The sequence below is a fragment of the Halichoerus grypus genome, chromosome X (genome assembly GCF_964656455.1).
Source record: "Halichoerus grypus chromosome X, mHalGry1.hap1.1, whole genome shotgun sequence".
NCBI lineage: Eukaryota > Metazoa > Chordata > Mammalia > Carnivora > Phocidae > Halichoerus > Halichoerus grypus.
Window position 1 is genome coordinate 40,450,474 of NC_135727.1, and position 20,828 is coordinate 40,471,301.

The 20,828-nt window shown below is 52.2% G+C and overlaps 1 protein-coding gene across 10 annotated transcripts in view; it reads right to left on the reverse strand.

Moving 5' to 3' along the window:
- Positions 1–3,942: 3,942 nt before the first annotated feature.
- The window catches only part of FRMPD3 (FERM and PDZ domain containing 3), a 123,762-nt gene continuing 106,876 nt past the window's right edge, over positions 3,943–20,828 (reverse strand). For all 10 annotated transcript variants that reach the window (XM_078065371.1, XM_078065368.1, XM_078065366.1 and 7 more), the window contains 3 exons: positions 19,254–19,398; positions 9,453–10,274; positions 3,943–7,822 (listed from right to left, as the gene is read on the reverse strand). In XM_078065371.1, coding sequence (XP_077921497.1) covers positions 4,869–7,822; positions 9,453–10,274; positions 19,254–19,398 — 3,921 coding nt within the window. In that variant the 3' untranslated portion in view covers positions 3,943–4,868. The remainder of the gene's footprint in view (positions 7,823–9,452; positions 10,275–19,253; positions 19,399–20,828) is intronic.

Consider the following 20,828-nt stretch of genomic DNA (forward strand, 5'->3'; position numbering starts at 1 on the left):
TATATATATGTATATATATTTTTTAAGTAAGTTCTTTGCCAACTGTGGGGCTTGAACTCATGACCCTGAGATCAGAGTCGCACGCTCCACCGACTGAGCCAGCGAGTCACCCCTCGTCATCTCTCTCTCGAAGGGTTGCTAGGAAAATTAAATGAGATCACGCGTGTAAAGTACTTAGCACAGTGCCTGGCATACGGCAAGTGATCACACTGTTGTTTTTGCATATTTAAGGGCAGGGATCAACTTTTCTGTGTTGTGGAAGGCTCTCAGCACAGTACAGACTCATATTCCTTTTAGCCGAAGCCGTGAAAATAAGAATGAGGAGTCAACACCCAGAAGGAAAGACAGACATCACAGACAGGAGGGCTGGGGAGCTAAAAGGGGGTTCATTCCTAAGTGGTGGGTCCAGACCCTACAGCTGGAAATGTCCAGAGCATGCCCCGGTAATATTGGGAATGTGGGAAGCACCCAAGGGCTTGGTGGCCTGGGCGAGATACTGCTAGCAGCACTGAAGTGAATCAAGCACTTTGGTCCCTGTGAGAAGACAGGCCTCCATAATTCTCCTCACAGTGGCTTCCAGAAGCTCAGGTCGTTGGAACTAAGAGACCGTCCTGGAATTCAGACTTTTTCCAGGGCCCAAGACTGAACCCTCAGAGGTTTTTTTCCTCTGACTCCATGGAGAACCGCCTCCTCAATGCAGACGCCCACCCAGAGTCTGGCTTCCAGCCTACAGGATGGGGAACGGGATGCGGTTCTCACTCTCATCCTAGCAGCTGCTATTGGGAGGAATTCGATCCTAAGATGTACATTGATGCCCCTTCCCAGTGCTGGCGGCTGATCCTCCCTTGCCCCTTCTGGCAAGGAAGAGTTCTGGCTGAGGCAGGTCCTTTCCATTTCGGATGAAATTGCCTATTATCCACAGTGCCTTGACAACAGCTTGACAAAAAATGTGACTCTGACAGCACCACGGGCATCCTGGGTCCGTGCCAACAGCACGAACCCATTTTCCTTTCATTGGTTGCAGTCAGAAAGCTGCAGTCAGGCTCCGGGGACTCAGGTCTGGTAGGGGGTGGCTGAAGAGCATCAGCTTCGGGCTCTGGCTCAGGCCGAAGATGACCAGGTAGATGCGTGGTGGGAAGATGGCCTCCCCCCGTGCTTTGGGGCACCACACAGTGGTCCTGCGTCCACAGAAAAGGAGACCATCGGTCATCTCGGGAGAGCTTCCGAAGCTTTGGAAAAGTAGTGTGTGAAAGTCCGCTGAGTTAATGGGACACAGGACGATGGACCTGACTTCGCATTCTTTGACAGGAGGAGGCCAGGCTGCCTGGCCTCGTCCAAGTGCCCTGGGTTAGCCATTCCCAGGGGAGAGAGGGCCCTTCGCACGAGGTACAGAGGTCTGGGAGGGCTCTCTCGTGACAGTCATCCGTCCAACACTCGTTCATCCCACAAATATATATTTTTTTAAAGATGTTATTTATTTATTTGACAGGGAGAGACACAGTGAGAGAGGAAACATAAGCAGGGGGAGTGGGAGAGGGAGAAGCAGGCTTCCTGCGGAGCAGGGAGCCTGATGCGGGGCTCGATCCCAGGACGCTGGGATCATGACCTGAGCCAAAGGCAGACGCTTAACAACTGAGCCACCCAGGTGCCCCCATCCCACAAATATTTATTGAAGCCCTACTACATGCAGAGTCCCGTGTGGATGGGTATCCAGGGACTAGAACCGAGTAAGAATGCTTTCTGGCCAGAGGGAGCTGCCCATGTAGTGCAGGATGAGAGGGGCCCCAAATTTCTGGACTGTCCAGTTAGGTTTTTAAGTGGGAACAGGTCTCACTTTACATTGGCCCTGCCTTCCACTGAGTTCCAACCTTGGGGTTGTGGAACAGTATCCCCGGCGGGCAGCCCCAGAAGAGTTCTGCACCAGGGGCTAGGCCTCTCACCCCTATGGCCTCCTGCGTGCGGGGGGGGGAGGCTCTGCCTGCGCTGTTTCTGGCTCCTCCTCTCTGCCCTCCTCCCAAACCACTTTAGCCAGGACCTCTGCAGGCAGGAGAAGAGAGTCTGTGTCCAGTCTTTGGGAGGAAGTGATTAATTAGGGCCACGGTGGTACGTGGTTGTCTCGTTTGCCTACCGGGCCAACAAGGCCGGGGTGGGGGGGGGCGCTGGATGGAGCTGAAATCATCATGTATCCACAGGTGCCCATGTGTCACCCAGAGGATGATTTTCTCTCTAATTTATCACAGGGGGGGTGCGTGGCAGGAAGAACATTTATCTAGTTGGCATGAGGGTGCCTCATGCCCGTGGGGACCTGGGATTACCAGAAGAAAATAAGAGAATGGGAGAAGCAAAATCATTTCTCTCCATTCGATATAAAGCCAGAGAGGCCAGCCCTGCTTACGGTCCTGCTGCTCCTATCCTTTTGAAACACCCCCCCCAAAAAATCACCAGAGGGCATTGCAGGGGATTCACACCAGCCAAGCTATACTCTGAGGCAACTGGGCACGTTTCAGAGGGAGAGGCCCCATTTCCCAGTTCTACCCAGAGAGCTGTCCCCTACCCCGTCTGTCCCCTACCTCCCGGGCCATCCAGTGTACTATGCACTATGCACGGGGTGCATTGTGTTTCTGCAACCCACCCCCCACCCCCACCTCCCACCCCCCGCTCCCTTCAGCTCTGAGGTCACAGCCAGGCTCAAAAGAAAGGAGTAGACCATATTCAATTCCCGTGACCGTGACCCACAGGAGGCTTCTAAGAGGAGCAAAGGGAGGCAGCACGACAGGGTCCTAAGCTCTCATCACTCACTGGGGCCCAGGCAGATGGGAGCAGAAGCTAGGGAGAGCACTCGGGGTGTGTGTGGGGGGTCCGTCACCAACCAGCGAATCAAGGACACAAGGACACCCACAAAGAGGCACTGCAAAAGCTTATTGGGATAGTAAGATGAATAGATTTAATCATTCTTGTTTGAAAAACAAGACATAAATTAGTATATATATATATAATTTATATATTTTATGTAGTATATATACTATATACAGACATTAGAAAATGTGTCCTCTCCGTGAGGCTGAGGGAGAGGTGAAGGATGGCGGTGGAATGACACGGGCAGGGGGCTGAGTGGCGAAGGAGCAGGATCAAGAAGTTGGGAGAAGAGGAAGACCACGACGGCCCTGGGGCTTGCGGTGGTCACGGGGGAAAGGGTTCCCCACTGGCTGCATCTCTGGCCCATTAAACAACTTGGTCCTAGAGGGGGAGGAGAAGCAAGGAAAGGGGGGGCTGGCTTCTACAGAAGGGGCTCCCCTGATCCTTGCCGGGAGAAATCGCCACTTGGGGAGGGGAGGGGGCTTTATTGCGCTGCGTTGGGGGGGGTAGTACTGAGGATGGGCAGGGGTTAAGCACAGTGTACATCTTTATAAAACTCACATAAGAATGAGAGATTTCACACGGACCTTTCACGTAATGGTGAAAGAGAGGCAGACACAGGGCGTGAGCGTGTGGCAAACGGGGGCAGGTATGGAGAGGTGGACAAGAAGCAATCTATACAGAATAAACATTGGCTTTCTTTGTTCCCTACAGTGTGGGACAGCTGGTAGGGACTCCGTGTCTTCACTCCCAGGAAGGTTGTGGGGGACGGGGGGGGACTGGCGGGGGTGGGGGGTGGCGGCAGCAGTAGATGTGCGTCAAGGAAGATGCTAAACAGTGTGAATTCCCTTCCATATAACTCCGGAGAGAGAAAGAGAGAGAGAGAGAGAGAGAGAGGTGCAGACCTGCACCGGGTAAGGCGCTCAGCTTCTTTTCTTAGAGAGACAAATCCACAGGGTCAATACACAGCCAAAAGCATATACTCAGGATTAACATACCACGGTAGCTTCCAGAAGTTTAAGATATAGTCATCAACACCCCCCACCCCTACCCCCATCCCCCCTCCCCCCACCCCCCCACCCCCAATCCGTAGCTAAGTCAAACTCCTAAGGACAGTCTGTCTGGTAGATGTTGAGAGAGGAACCGCACGCCCAGAGCGCCAGCCCCAGGGCTGGGCCGGGCTGGGCCGGGCGGGCTCCGAGGCCTGCGCCGGGTCTCCCCAGGGCAGACGTTTATCACCAGGTACCTTACCCAGAAGGAGTGGGGTGATCCCAGATGCTTGCTCCCTAGTGGACTGAGCCGCCCTGCCCATCAGTGAGGGACAGGGCACTTTGGGGATGGCTGGTGTGGAGCTACTGGGCCTGGGGGCGAGGGCTCCTGAGGCCGCCAGCCTGTGGGGCCGTGGCCGCAGACAGCCCTGCGTGGTGGCTGTTCTCCGCAGACCTGCCACCCGGGCACAGGCCCTCTAGGTGGCTTCTGCCGTGTGAGTGTGAGCCCAGGGTGGGCGGGCACGGCTGGGCTGAGTGCCCTCCCCCCCCCCGCCCGCCGGGCGCTGTGCCCTGGTGCTACGGCTTACAACTCCGTGGCATGGGGGACAGATGCCAGGGGGGAGCTCAAGGCCTGTGGGCCTGCCTGCTTCAGGCCCCGGCTCCCCTGGCCCCCAAAAATGGAGCAGGAAGGTGAGCCTGATGTCACCTGTCAGCCCTAAAGAAGAGATAAAATCCAGCTCTGCGGCGGGCAGGCAGGCAGGCGCAGTGACGAGGGGCCTTGGCCCTCACAGTGACGACCAGAGGCCGGGGAAGGGGCGAGGATACCCAGGGTGGCAGGCGCCCGGAGCCGTCGGGGACGGCCTCAATCCGGGGAGTTCCCACTCCCTGGCGCCTGAAGGCCCTCGGACCCCGACTGGCCGGGCAGACACGCACACTCACCACAAGATGCAAAGACCACAAAGCTCAAACCTGGGGCCGTGGTTGGGGGCGGGGGGCGGGGGGAGGCAGGCCCGGGCGGGTGCCCTACTTGATGAGGGTTTTTAAGGAGCGGGTGAATGTGCTCATAACAGTCGCTGGAGTCGGGGAGCCCGGGGGGTGCCCCGAGGCTGCCCCGACAGCCGCCGCGGCGGCCGGCTGCTGCTGCTGCTGGTTAAGGTTCCGGGTGGTGGACTCCTCAGCGGCGCGCAGTAGGAAGGTGTAGTTCCTCACCACCTCTTCGACCTTGGCCAGCAGCTCTTGGCGCTGGGCCTCGGAGCGCACGATGAACACCAGCCGCACAAAGGTCTCGATGAGGCTGCTCAGCACCTGGAAGCTGCCCGTGATGGCCGCCAGCATGTGAGTCGGGCTCTTGTCCACGTTGGCCACGCGGCGGCAGGAAGCCCGGAGCTCCTTGAACTTGAGAGCCAGCTCGAGCTTGTACTCGGAGATCTGAGAGACGTAGGGCTTCGGGGCGCGGGCCTCGGGGCTGGCCACGCACTGGCGCAGGACCGTCAGCAGCTCATTGGTGTCCAGCCTGGCAGCCAGGAACCCGTCGGGCAGGCCATAGGCGTGGGCCCGCAGGGCATTGATCTTGGCCAGGCTCCCCTCGAAGGTGGACGCCCGCAGGTCGATCTCCTGGGTGCGGGAGGCCTCGGGGCTGCTGCCGCTGCAGGTGGCGGCATCCAGCACCTGCAGGGTCCTGCTCACCACGGGCACCACCTGCTCGTCCAGCTTCATGCCGGGCAGAATCTTCATGGGGATGGAGTAGGAGAGCTCGTCCTTGCCGTCGCTGGCGTCATCCGCCATGTCGCACTTGCGGTAGTAGAAGCAGTAGCGGATGGAGCAGCACCTGCCGCTCTCGCTGTCCTCGTCCAGATCGGTGGGCTTCCGGTACACCTCTTCTGGCAGCGAGAACACTGCCATCTGTCTGGGGCCTTTGGTCTCAGGGGCAACCTGGACGTACGAGGGGTCTCCCAGGGTCGGCGACTCCAGGGACTTGGTTTTGGGACCCAAGCCTAGGGGGAGGCCTGCCTCTACCTCCTTGGCCTCCCTGGGCAGCATGCCCAGGGGTGGGTGTGGGTAGATGTCTGAGGTCAGCGAGGCCCTGTCACCCTGGTCCAGTTCACTGATACTGTAGCGACGCATCAGCTTCCGGTAGTTGGGAGCTCCCAGACACTCGCCCCCTGAGGCACACGTGGTCAGGCAGGAAACGCCGCTCTCGGGGTCCGATCGGCACTCCCGGGATTCCAGGCTGGTGGAGCGGAGGCGCCCTTCGTTGGTGGGGCTGCTGAGGCTCAGGCCCACGCCGGCCTCCGGCTGCCTCTGGGTCGGGGGGACCCTGTCCCTCTCCTGGCCCCGGAGGCCGGGCACGGGCGTCTGGGGGGCCTGAGGCCGGCCCCCCCGGCAGATGCGCTTGCAGTCACAGCTGCGCCTCTGCTCCCGGGACATGCCCGGCCCCTGCTGCACCGGGCTGCTACGAAGCTGGCAGCTGCAGCGGCCCGGCGCAGGGGGCTGCAGGTACTCGGTGCTTGGCAGCTCCCCCTGGCTCGGGGGCTTCAGAAGTTCCTCGAGGAACTCTAGCTCATACTGCTTTACCTTCTGCAGCTGGGCCTGCCGCTCATCAGTCTCCTTCTTCTGGCGGGTTGGGAAGGTGGCAGAGAATAAATTGCGTAGCCGGAAGGGTCCTCGGGAGGATTTGGGCTTCGCGGGGCCTTCGAAGGCCGAGGGCGCTCCGTCCAGGGTTGTCTCAAGCTTCCTGGAGGGCATGGTGCTCACCTGCCGGCTGGCAGCCTGGGGCCTCAGCGGGCTCTGGCCTCGAGGTTGGCAGCTGGGGCTCTGTAGAGCCATGGAGTAGCTGGCTCGGGGCACCAGGCTGGTCTCCTCGATCTTGCTGCTCTGGGGCATGCTCTCCAGCTGCCCCTTCTCCCCCTGGCCGGAGACGGCGCCCTGCTTGTGCAGGGAGGGCTTAGCCCCCTCTGGCCCGGCCTTGCCTGCCACCTCCCCCAGAGACGGCTTGCTCAGGGACTCTCGACTCGCTCGTGCAAGGTAGCTTTTAGGAGGGAAACTTGGCCCAGGCAGCCGGTCCTCTTGTGGGGAGAGGTGCAGGCTGTCGGCCCGGCTGCCTGTGGGTGCTCTGGAGCCAGAGGAGACCTCTGGGCTCAGCGGCTGCTGGGAATTCCGTGAGGTCTCTGGAGCACCGGGGCTCATTTTGAACTTCAGATTCTTACTGGCACCGCCGCTCATCATGCTAACTTCTGATCTTCCCATGCTGACCTCAGGCCTCCCCATGCTGGCCTCCAGCCTTCTCTCCCCACTGCTGGGAGGGTTCACTATGGCCCCGCCAGGGGCCGGTAGGCTCTTAGGGTGAACCACCTGCTGGAGGGCGGCCGAGATGATCGCTGGGGTCACGCTGCCCTTCGGGTCCAGGATAAGCTTGGGGCTCAACCTGACTTCTTTGGGCAGGTTCTCCCTTAGCTCAGAGACCTGCTCTTCACTGAGGGATGGTGTGGCTGCCCTCAGGGACATCTCCAGGCCTGCCCTCGTGTGGCCAGGCCCTTTGTCCTCAGGAACTGGGGACAGCAGGCTCAGATTCTTCTGCTCACTAAACTGTGGGGACAATGCTGGGTGCACGGCCAGGGCGTATGCTCTCTCTCGCTGTGGTGGCTGGGATTCTGACGGGGGCAGCTTCCTCCGAGCGCCAGGGGGGCCAGGACTCTGGCCTGTGACAGCTGGCTGCAGGGCCGGGTTGGGATCTGGGCGCCCAAGAGAGTAAGGGGCCGTGAGGACAGCCTGGGCCGCGCAGCTCTGGATCCGGAAGGGCAGGTCCTTGCGAGCCAGGAGGCTCTCCTTGTTGAGGTGCTGGGCCAGGAAGTAGGTGGTGTTCTGGTGCTGCTTCATGGCAGACATCATCTCTGACATGTCTGTGAGCTCCGAAGAGTTGGTTTCGTGGCCTGAGTCCAGCGATGATTCAGGGGTGATTGTGGCCAGCACAATCAGACCTGGAGGGACAGGGAGAGGGGCTTGCTGCACTTACTCCAATCAAGTCCTTTCGCCAGCCATATGTAGAAAGTTTATGGGGGCGGGGTGGGGGGGAGGCAAGGGCAGCCAGCAGTATTTGAAGCCAGGGAGAAAGCCCAGTCGGTCAGTCCTGGGACCGGCCAGGAGGAGGGGGCAGGCAGGGGGGAGGTAATGGGGTTCCTGAAGGTGGGAGGAGGGAGGGGAGGAGTGGAGGGAGGCAAGCCGGCAGAGGGCTCCTGAAGGGCGGGAATCCGAAAAAGAAACAAAAGAGGCGCAGAGGAGATCTACTGGGCAGTTTGAAGGCAAATTAACATGCACAGCGCATGCAGAACGACATGCTAATCATCACTATTTTTAGACTCAATAGCGAGGAAATGTTTGTCAATTGTCCTGAAGAGGCCTGGCAGAGAGAGGCCCCTGTCTATCTGGCCGGGCCTGCCTACAGCTGAGGCCCTTGTGCCTGAGCTTGTCCTCTCTCTGGCGACCACGGGGGGCCTCTCGCTAGCCAGGGAGTGGCTAGTGCTGGGCGCTCCAGACTCTGATCAAAGAGAAATGCTGGCCCCGGGGGGCTAAACGCATGTGGGCTGCCCACCACCAAGGATGCCCTTGCGAACAGAAAAGGGAGGGGCTGGGACTCTCCCCGGTCAGCCAGGCTGCCTCTGACCCCGAGCTCTTCCTATTCTCTGTCCACATGTCCCTCCTGCCTCACACGCTTTCTCATACACCTTCTTCCTGTTGCTTTTCTGTTGCCGTAGCGTTTACCTGTTCTTTTTAAGGTGTATGTGTATGGAGGTATGTGCTATGAATAGGGCTGCAGCCTGACACGCGTGCTTGGCTACACGATGGGTGTACGTGTGTCTGTAACAGGGAACAGCATGTGCATCGTATGGCCGTCCCACCAAATAATAACTACTACTAGCTACTACTTACAACCAATACTAATAGCTTTACTCCTGACTACGTGCTAGGCAGTGCTCTGCACGAATGATCTTGTTTTGTGCTCACAGCAAGCCTCCGCGATAGGACTATTGTTATCAGACCCATTGAAAATGACAAAAGTGAGGCTCAGAGAGGGTTAAGTGCCTTGCCGAAGGTCACACTGCAAGTGAGTGAAGAAGCCAGGATTTGGGTGCATCTGACTGGGAGCCCATGCTCTTAGGCAAGGTAAGGACCTCAGCCCTGAGCAGTGATGGCTCCTGGCTCCCCTGATCCCAGGTCACTAGGTGGTTAGTTGGTCGTTTTGTTTTTTCTTCCAGTCATGTGCATGCTGGAGGTTCTTTGCCTGTCTTCTAGATCTCTCACAATTTTACTCTGATCCTCCATCTTGGCCTGGCTCCGTGGCTGTTCATGGCCCCAGTCCCTGGGGTCCAGCAGCAAGACATTTCCAGAGATGGAATGGTGAGAGCCAGAGCTGGAGCTGGGGCTGAGCAGCCGGACCCTGACGCAGCGTTGTTGATCCCCTGACCCTATCTGAGCTACCTCTGGCCATCCACTGCCCTGGCACACCACGGTGACTTTGACCTCTGCTCGGGAAGAAGCAATATCACCCCCTGGCCCTGCCTGGCCAGGAGAAGGAAGGGGAGGCAAGAGGGAGGAGGAATGGGCTGTTACCTGCAGTCTGTGGGGGTGGGGGGTGCGGTCCATCCTCTGAGGCTGCCAGGGCTTCCAGAGCCTGCAGAGTGGACACCAGGGCATCATCTAGCTCCTGGGCATGATCTCGGACTGTCCGGGGCTGCACGCTGTCGATCAGTGTCACTGGAATCTCATCATACAGGAGCCCACGCAGGTGGCGTCCTTGTTCGTGGCTCTGGGCCGCCCGGCGCTTGGGGTCATCCTCATCGGAACTATTGTCTCGGAAACCAGGAGGGGGGGCGGCAATGGCAGGCAACAGCGAAGTGCTCTCATCTTCCTCCTCCTCTTCCTCTTCGCTCCCAGGCGGTGGCAGGGACATCAAGTCTACCATATTGTCACGAGAGGAGCCGGGCCTCCCACCTTTGCGAGGGCCCAGCTGCTCCTGGAGTTTGGCTTTGCAAGAGTCACAGTAGAAATTCAGGGCTTCGGCCCCAAGGGAATTGTCCAAGGTGTAGGACCGGGCCCTGCTGGCGCAAGGCTCATGGTCGAGGCTGGCTGCGTCAAAGTCATCGGGGATCACGTCGTAGCCTTGGCCAGAGCTTTTGGACGTGGGGTCAGACTTGGTCCGGGGCCTGGTCTCCTCAAAGAAGATTAAGTTCTCGTTGACGTCCGTCCGGCTTTCCTGTTCCTTCCTTTGTTCCCGCATGTGGAGGTAGCAAAAGCTGACAAGCTCAGAGTCGGCAGGCGGGGGCGTGCAGCGGCTCGACTTCCTGGGGCTGGTGCCCATGCTGCCCACATAACTACTCTCCTTTTTCCCCAGGTGGCCCCCAGGGACAGGGCGGTGGGCGCTGTGCATGTAATCTAAACCCAGAAAGAGAATCAACAGATGAGCCCTGGCGCCGAAGACCGTGGCTGAGCTCCCTTGGCGTTTCTGGTGCGCCACCGGATGGCAGGTACTGACAGAGAGCATTACCTGGCCGCTAGAGGTTAGGGGAAGGGGCAGCTACGTTGCTGCCAACTCTTAAAGTTGAGTGAGGAGAACAGCCCCATGGGAAACCGCATGGGGTGATGGGGGAGGGGCTGAGCACCTTGGCATCTGGGTATAGCTGGGCTCTCACCCGGGTATGTCTGGTCTGAAAGTCAGCTGTCCACATACTTCCAAAAAAAAAAAAAAATGTGAAATTTGTTTTTATGTCCCCCTTGGAACTGGCCCTGCACCCCCTCCCCTGTCCCCACCTTTCTCAGAGCCTTTCCAACCCCCAGTGCTCTGTTACTCTTGGGTTCCATTGGATCTCTTCTAGTAAAAGAAAATAAATCTGACCAGTTACTCATGCCTTGGTGGGAAAATGCAGAACAGGCCACATACCGTGGGTGCCTGAGAATTCGCATTTCAAAGAGGACTGTCTGTCATAGACCAACCCTAGAAGAATAAAGCGCCACTAGTAGTATTCTGGGCATCTGAATGTGTAAAGTATATGGGAAGTAGGCTGGGATGTGCGTATGTGGGAGGAGGGTGGGGGGAGCATTCTTCCAATTCCTCACATCTCCTTATTTCTCTGTGTTCGTGCAGGGCCAGCCTGCCTGCTACACAATGTTCTAGTCAACAGCTTTTTAATGATGGTAGGTGCGTACATCTGAGATTTAACCATAGCAAATGAAATGCTTTCTCTCTAAATGGCTTCTCTCTCGTAGACTGTTTTGGGGGCCCTTCCCCATGTCCTCTGGGAGAATATACTCAGACAAGACCAGTTCATTTTGCTAGCAGCAGACAGAGTGACAGACGGCAAGTAAGCACTGACATAGGCTAAGGTATTCATACACGAGCCCATTTAATCCTCACCACAAGCCAATGAGGTTGGTGCAGTCACTATCCCCATTTTGCAGAGGGAGAAACTGATCCATTCGGTTATGTGACTTATCCAAGGTCACATGAGTCATAAATGGTGGCCTGGATTTGATCCCAGGTTTGAGGGACTACAAAGCCCATGTTTTTAATGAGTACCCTATCGTTCATCATGGCAGTCAAGATGCTAGAAAACAAAACTTCAAAATGCCTTTCGATTTCCAGTTTGATGGGGTCAGTGTGTCAGTGTTGCTTTTCACTAGAGCTTCCAACCATCACAAAAGCATGGTGCTGGCACTTCACAGCAGAGCCCCAAAATACACGAAGCAGAAACTGACTGAATCAAAAGGAGAAATACACACAATTCAACGGCACTAACTGGACACTTCAATAACCTACTTTCAATAATGGATAGAACAACTAAACAGAAGATAAACAAGGAGATAAAGGACCTGAACAACTATAAACTAAGTAGACACTAAGTAGTCACAAAAGTCTATAGAACATGCCACCTACCAACAGCAGAATATACATTCTTCTCAAGGGCATCTGGAACGTTCTCTAAGATAGACCATATAGTAGGTCGTAAAATGAGCCTCAGTAAATTTAAAAGAAATGAAATCATACAAAATATGTGTTTTTTTGAGCACAATGGAATTAGAAATCAATAACAGAAAGAAATTTGGGGAACTCACAAGTATGTGGAAATTAAATCAAACATCTCTAAATAACCAATGGTTCAAAGAAGAAATCACAAGGGAAATTAGAAAATATTTTGAGATGAATGAAAATGAAGACACAACATACACAAATTTATGGGGTCTAGCTAAATTAGTGTTTAGAGACAAATTTATAGCTATAAACACATACATTAAAAAGGAAGAGATTTCACATCAATAACCTAACCTTCCACCTTAAGAGACTTGAAAAAGAGGACCAAACTAAGCCCAAAGTAAGCAGAAGAGAAGAAATAGTAAAGTATAGAGACAGAAAAACAATAGAAAATCAACGAAACTAAAAGTTGCTTCTTTTTTTTTTGAAAGAGAGAGAAAGAGCGCGCATGTGCCTGTGAGTGGGGGGAGGGGCAGACGGAGAGGGAGATGGAGAGAGAAAATTGCATGCAGGCTCCATGCTCAGTGTGGAGCCTGATGCAGGGCTCGACCTCACGACCCTGAGATCACGACCTGAGCTCAAATCAAGAGTCGGACGCTCAACTGACTGAGCCACCCAGGCACCCCAAAAGTTGGTTCTTTGAAAAGATCAATAAAATTGACAAACATATAGCTGCAGAGACCAAGCAAAAAAAAAAAAGAGAAGATTCAAATTTCTAAAATCAGGAATGAAAGAAGGACCATCACTACTGACTCTACAGATAGGGACTTGATTATAAGGGATTATTATAAATAAGCTTATACTAAAAAACACTAGATAACCTTGATGAAATGGACAGATACCTAGAAATATATGATCAAAACTGACTCAAGAAGATAGAAAACCTGAATAGGTCGATAGCAAGAAAAGAAACTGAATTAGTAATTAACAGTACCCACCCCGCCCCCACTAAAAATAAAACTCAGGCCCAAATGGCTTCACTGGTGAATGTGCTAAATGCTCAAAGCACTTAAACAAATCCTTCACAAACCCTTCCAAAAAACAGAAGAGGAGGGAACACTTCACAACTCATTCTATAAGTATTACCCTGGTTCCAAAACCAGACAAAACATCACAAGAAAACTACAGAGCAATATTTCTTATAAATATAGATACAAAGTTCCTCAACAAAATACTAGCAATCTGAATCCAGGAACGTATAAAAGTATTATACACCAAATGGGATTTATTACATGAACGCAAGGTTGGTTTAACATCCAAAAATCTATTAATGTAATACACCATGTTAATAGAATGGTGGACAAGAAAACCATATGATCATCTCAATAGACTCGGAAAAATAATTTGGCAAAAGCCACCACCCTTTCATGATAAAACTCAAAAAGTTAGAAATAAAAGGGAACTTTCTGAATATGATAAATATTATCTGTGAAAAACCCATAGCAAACATACCTGATGGTGAAAGACTGAAAACTTTCCTCATGAAAAAGCCCAGGATTTCTTTTCTTAACACTTCTATTCAACACTGTACTAGAAGATCTAACCAGGACAATTAGACAATAAAATGAAATATAAGGCATCCAGATTAGAAAGGAAAAGTAAAACTATCTCTATGTGCAGATGACATGATCTTGTACAGAAAAAAATCCCAAGGAAACCACAAATAAATTATTCAAGCTAATAAGCTCAGCAAGGTTGCACAGTAAAGGACAATACAAAAATTAATTGCATTGTTATACAGTACCAATGAACAATCTGCTAATGAAATTAGGAAACATTCTATTTACAATAGCACCAAAAGGAATAAAATACTTAGGTATAAATTCAACAAAAGTAGTGCAAGACTTGTACAATGGAAGCTATAAGCATTTCTGAAAGAAATTAAAGACGATTTAAATAAATGAAAAGACATTCTGTATTCATGGATTGGAAGATCCAGTCTTGTGTGTCTTCCATTCCAACATGGCAGTATTTCCCAAATTGATCTACAGATTCAACACAGTCCTTATCAGAATACCAACTGACTTTGTAATAATTGACAAGGTAATTCAAAAATCCATATGGAATCACAAAGGACACGGAATAACCGGAACAATCTTAAAAAAGAACAAAGCAGGAGGACCCACACTTTCTGATTGCAAAACTTAATACAAAGCAATGGTAATCAAAACGGTGTGGTACTGACTTAAGGATAGATGCATAGGTCAAAGGAATAGAATTGAGAGTCCAGAAAATAAACCCTCATGTTTATGCTCAAAGAGCCCAATTTAAAAATGGGCAAAGGATTTGAATAGACAGTTCATGAAAGACGATATACGGATGCCCAATAAGCACATGCAAAGATGTTCAACACCATCAGCTATGATGAGGCAAATCAAAACCATGAGATACCAGTTCACATCCACTACAATGGATGTTCAAAAAAAAAAAAAAAAAGAAAGATGGACAATAACAAGCATTGGTGAGGTTACGGTGAAATTGAATCCTTCGACATTGCTGATGGTAATGTAAAATGGTGCAGTCCTCTTGGGAAACAGTTCGGCAGTTTCTCAAAGTTAAACACAGAGTTACCATTTGACCAGCAGTTCCGCTCTAGTTGTATACCAAAGAGAAATGAAAACTGCCTCCGCAAACACTTGTACATAAAGGTTTATGACATGATTATTCATAAGAGCCACAAAGTAGAAACAACACAACTCTCCATCAACTGATGAATGGATGAACGGAAGGCGATCTGTCTGCACAATGGAATATTATTTGGCCATAAAAAGAAATGAGGTAGTGATGTATGCTACAATGTGGAGGGCCCTTGAAAATGTTATGCTAAATGAAAAAAAAAAAAAAAAAAAAGCAAGCCACAAAAAGACTGTATATTGTATGGTTCCATTTATCCAAAATGTCCAGGATAGGCAAAGCTATGACCCAGAAAGCCAGTTCATGCATGGTTGCTTAGGGCTGGGTGGTCACTGGAAGGGAACTAGGGAATGAGTGCTAATGGGTACAGAGTTTGTTTTAGGAGGGGTAGAAAGGTTCTAAAATTAAATTGTGGCAATGAGTGCACAGTCCTGTAATATTAAATATACTCAAAAATGCTGAGTAGTTGGGGCACCTGGGTGGCTCAGTCGATTAAACATCTGCCTTCGGCTCAGGTCATGATCCCTGGGTCCTGGGATTGAGCCCCACGTCAGGCTCCTTGCTTGGTGGATAGTCTGCTTCTCCCTCTCCCTCTGCTGCTCCCCCCTGCTTGTGTGCGCACTCGCTCTCTATCTCTCTGTCAAATAAAAAAATAAAATCTTTAAAAAAATGCTGAGTTGTGAACTTTAAATGGGTAAATTTTCTAGCTTTAAAATTATATCTCAATAAGGCTGTTTCTTTAAGGGGCACCTGGTTGGCTCAGTCAATTAAGCATCTGACTTTTGGTTTTGGCTCAGGTCATGATTTCGGGGTGGTGGGATTGAGCCCCGCGTCAGGCCCACGCTCAGCGCAGAGTCTGCTTGAGATTCTCTCTTTCCCTCCCCCTCTGCACCTCCCCCCACTCGTGCTCCTCTCTCTAAATAAGTAAAGAAATAATCTTTAAAAGAAAAGCTGTTTAAGAAAAAAAGCACAGCACTGGGCACCAAGTGAACTCTCAATCATTATAAAAAGAAGCAAAAATGTGCTCTGCACTTGAAAGAACTTTATGGGGTTTATCTCACATAATCCTGTCAAATCTCTCCTGACGTAGGTACTATTATCGTCAGCTTACAGATGAAGCAACTGGGACTCTGTTTATGGAATTTGTTCATGATCACACAGCTAAGACATGGTCTCTACCTTCGGATTCCAAGCCCTTGCTGTTTTCCATAGACCCTGTTGCCCCTTTCAATATAGAGTCAACGTAATTAGGTCGAATGGGTTCAATTCAGGCCTTAGTGGCTGTATCTAGATCTAGGGTACTTTGGATCAGCTGGGGGAATACTACGTCACGACCCTCTGAGCCTCAGTGAAGAAGCGCTCTAGGGCAATGCTAAGCCAGGAGCGTGAACTCTCAGTTCTGGAGGTTTCTATCCTCAGGCACTGTCCACAGGTTGGGGTCACGCCCCAGGTGCTAACTACCTACGAGACAGCTGAACAGTCAGCCCAGCCAGCCTGGCAATGAGCTGCCATCAGAGGTGGCTCCCGGGGGCATGTCCAATAGGCAGGTGGTGACTCCTCTCAGACGAGGGCTGGAGGTCTAAGGATGGCTCCCCTCCCTGCAAGGTGGGAACATTTCCGAACAGCAGGCTGACAAGGCCAGGTGAGGCATGGCCCACCACTTGGTACTGTGATTTCCAGATCTGAGGAGCAGTACAGTGCTGTGCGGAGGAGAAAATATGTCTGGAAAAGCCCAAATCTCCTCCAGACATAAGGTTAGAAATGCATTAGAAATGCAAGGGGAGCCAGGTGCGCTGGGCTGATGGCTGGAACAGTATGTCTCTCGGATTGCAAATCTGCTGTAAATTGCTCATCAGCTTTCCCCAAGGGGGATGTCCTAGTCTAGCTCTCTGTACTCAGCCACTCAGAAGACTGACTTTCAAAAAAATGCTTGCAAAGAACAGGATAGTGATCCCATTAGTTATGTTAAAAAATACACGCAGTGTGTGTATACACACACACACACACACACACACACACACACACAGAGTCAGTGCAACACTGAGTCAACCAGCCTTCTATTAGTTGGCTTTGCTGTATTCTATAGTCTGATGATCAAGACTGGTCAAAGGGACGACCTAGAGGCCTTTAGAGGCCCTCAAGTTCTTTCTGAATCATCAAAAAAGCACCTAGTATGTTCAGTCAAGCTTGAGTACTCTTGTGTGCTGCTGGGATTTAACTACATGAAAATGGGCGAGCCACGCATGGGATATACAGTAGCCATTAACCAGAATATTCAATTCACCATACCAAGCTGTTTCCTAACCATGGGAGAAAATCAGTGAGTTCTTCTGACTGTGGCCCCCACTGGGGCCCCCAAAGCCTTCTTTTCTTGGATTTCCCCCACGATACTGGAGAGAGATGGCAGCTGAGCATGGAGCTGGGCTAGCTGGCGGTTGCTGTGGGACAAGAATATAGAGCCCAACAGAGAGATCAGGCCCTTAAGCGGGCTGGAGCTTTGGCCCTGAGGACAAAGCTCAGAGGAGGCTGGCAGGATGCCTGTTCCCTATAGATCTTTGCTAAACAACAACTGGGCACTGGGGCTTCTTTTCTGGGACGGAAGTTGGGGGGGGAACCCATGGAGGAAATGTATCTCAGCTTTGTACCAGGAACTGATGGCCCCACACTGTGACCTGGGTGGAGGGCTCCCCAGTGTGCTTCTTGCAGTGCCCCTGTCCGTTTCTTGGGGCCATGGGGTCAGATGTGCACGCCAGCCCCCAATCGGCAGGGCTATAACGCTTACCACACCCCACCCACCAAGGGCACTTAGTGGTCGCCATCGAGCCAGCAGCTAACAGTTCAAAAGGCCGAGTACTGGGCCTGGGCATGGACCCACACCCCTGGGGAGGCGAAGCAGAACAAGCAAGGGGAACACCACAGTGGTCCTTCTGGCTCCTGCACCAAAACGGGCCCTGGGCTAGAGGCAGCCGAGCCACTGTCACTCTGCAGGCCCCAAGGGGGACGTTCAAGGATCAGGGAGGGGCTCTGAAGCCATGCCCGGCATTTATAGAAGCCTTCTTTCCAGGCTGCAATACCTTCAAGAGAATCCCATGAAATTGATTTACCTCTGGAGAAGTAACAGGGATGCAACCCCGGGTGTGTTCAGTGAGACCAAAGGGAAACAGGAAGCCTGTGCCCTCACTTGGTGCCATTATCCCCACAGAGAGATATATACTTAAGAGCACTGACCAGGGTGCTGATGGGATGACAGAACCCTCTGGAAGGTAGGTGGGACTACAGAGCCATCTCTGGGGCCTTCAGAAAGCAGACCCCCCCCCAAAGAGCCCTCACTTCCACATCTGGTTCTCGGCTGGGCTCCAGGCTCCTTCTTCTGCCTTTCCTTCTCCCTTTCTCTCTCCCTATCCTGCTCAGTAAAAGGCATCATTGACTTGGCTGTGATGACAGAGAGGAACAGAGGGGACAATGACAAAGCTAACACGGGCTTGGCTGTCACTGGCCATCTGTAGGCTTAGTAACACCTATGGCCATCCGCTTTGGAGCTATTCACCTGGGGACGTGTGGCAACTCGGCCTCCTGGCTTCTTCCTATTTCTAGTCAGTTCCTTTGCTTCTCTATGTAGAGCCCCTGTCTATGCCTCGGGGCCACCTGTCCTTTGGGCCACCTGTCCTCTCCCCGGTCTATGTTTGGTAGATTGCCTTCTACGTCCTGTGGACAATGTTAGGAGATGTATGCATGGGCTTGTCATGATGTTTGTGATGAAGAGACAATGAGGTGACAGGGTGTGTGGGGTTACACGGCTCTCCGGGAGCTGGGGTAGCCTTTGGGAGTGTGCTTCGGCTCTCAAACTCCTCCATCTAGATCAGATGTGATCACATTGCAGCTTTGAAGAGAGAAGAAATGGCCGAGCTGCCAGGCAAGAGGAGGGCGAGGCTTTGGCAGGTGAGGAGGGCGACTGCGGGGTAGGAAGTCTCAGCTTCCGCCATGACGTTTGGGTACTGGGCTGGAGGGAGGCATTTCCTGCGTGTACGTGAGCCTTAGGTCTAGTATGTGAAGCCCCTGCTCTTCAGGTCTCCTGCTTTGGTTCGGGGCAGCAGGATCTGGACTGGGCTGATCTTTCCTCAGGCCCCTGCTTGCGCCAGCACCAAGACAGCTCCAAGGGGTGGCTGCACAGAGTTGCCTAAGGGGGAAGCCTCAGGTTGGGGGCCGCACTTGACCTCGTTCTTGGTGGTCATCCTCTCATATCTCTAAGCCTCCCACTGGACTATACTCTGCCTGCACAATCTTTCCTATATCAGGCTTCCACGGCCTCTTAACTTCAGGCAGCTCTGTCAATCCCCGTTACGATGAACAAGAGAAAGATTTTATCTTCACTTTCAACCTCCACCTTCCACAAAGCCAGAACGCCCATGTGTCTCTCCTAGATCATTGTACCTTTAAAGCTGTGCCTTAGATCTAATGCAGTTCTCTAACTGGTTCTACTTATTGCTTATTTGCTGTTCTTATCTTACATTCATTCACTGACTCGATCGCCATGTGTTGTCACAGGCATCCTTTGTGGGACAGGCCCATTTGAAGGCCAGCTGTCTTTCCCACCGGCTTGTGCCAGGTAGGACCCAGCGGTACATCATTGGCTCCTGGGAAACCGGGGTGCTGGGGGAATGGGGTAAGCACTAAGGCAGCGGAGCTCCTCCCTCCCTGGCTCCAGGGTCCAAAGGGCTTCCGGCATACTGAAAACTGAGGCTGAGCCCTACCTGCCTTGATCATTGGAGGTGGAAGAGGCTGGCTGGCAGGCCTGGAAAAGACCATCTTCCTGGAGTCCAGCAGCAGACGGCAGTACCCTGCGATCAGGCAGGCAAAGTTGGTGGCTTCAGGCCACTCCATCAACAGCACCAGAGGCTGGGGGAGAGACAAGAACCATGAGAATGTGAGAAGGAGGGGAGGAGGTGCACGTCCAGGAGGACGACTGTGGGGCGCCTGGGTGGGTCAGTCGGTTAAGCGTCTGCCTTCGGCTCAGGTCATGATCCCGGGGTCCTGGGATCAAGCCCCACATCGGGCTCCCTGCTCAGTGGGGAGCCTGCTTCTCCCTCTGCCTCTGCCTGTCGCTCCCCCCGCTTGTGCTCTCTTTGTCAAATAAATAAATAAAATCTAAAAAAAATAAAATAATCTAAAAATAAATAAATAAAATCTAAAAATAATAATAATAAAAAAAGAGGACAACAGTGAAAAGATGCCTTGCAGAGGGACAGGAATCCTACTTTCTGAACCAAAAATCGAGGCGCATGGACTGACAGACCATTTCTTCTGGTTTGAGAGTTTATTTATAGTGAACTCATACCCAGGTATCAAAATTAAATCAACCTTTAATTACACATTTAATGAACTACCTTTACAGAAAAAAGATTAAAATTATATAATATCGTGGGACTGCTGCGTGGCTGTATTTGTGTTCACTGGGGCCCGGCAGATGCGCGCACCAGCTGGGAGAGGTGGGGTGAACCTGGGAGTCCTGGCTGGACTGGGGAACATCCCTGATAGAAAGTTCCTGAACCCACAAACTATCTCTTGCTCATCTCTATAGCCCTCTCCGCCCAGTACCCAGAATGGCTCCCAGGACATGGACACTCCATGCAACAAAATCCTCACTGTGCCTTCTGGGCCCAGTTCTTTCTGGCCTGCAGCTCTGCTCAGACCTCCATGCCCCCCCTTTCCTAAAGTGTCCTCGAGAAGCTAGTTGGTGTCCCCTGAAACAGTTCCTTGGTCCAATACATGTGTGAAACACTGGGTCAAACAAAGCTATGCAGAGACTTGTACTTATGGGAACTCTCAGATGCTTTCACATATGAATGTGCACTGTGAAATGTTAACGGGGGGGTTTTAGGATTCCAACATTTCCCAAATTATTTGACCAGAACCATCTATTTTCATAGAAAATCTCATGGTAGTAGGGTGTAGCTTTTTTTTTTTTAACCTACTTTAGGAAATGCTAACATACTCTGTTGACTTTTGTTCTTGACCCTGAATCAGTCAAATTAATCCTGGGGTTAGCTGGTTGACTGTTTCAGTGAGTTGGCACCGATATACCAAAAAAAGATAGGAACCCCCCCCCCAAATCAATACCTTTTCAAGAAACCTTCCCAATATCTGTATCGTGATTTTGACAAGAAGTCTGGGTTAGACTGAAGTCAGCCATGGGAGCATTCCCCCTGGGACAGGGCAGTGGCCTTCAGAGAAAGACAATGGAGACTGGCTGAAGAAGAAGCCATGGGTCCATGACTCACCTTGACTTTTGGGGGCTCCCAGACCACGCATGAAGAGCTAAAAGAATG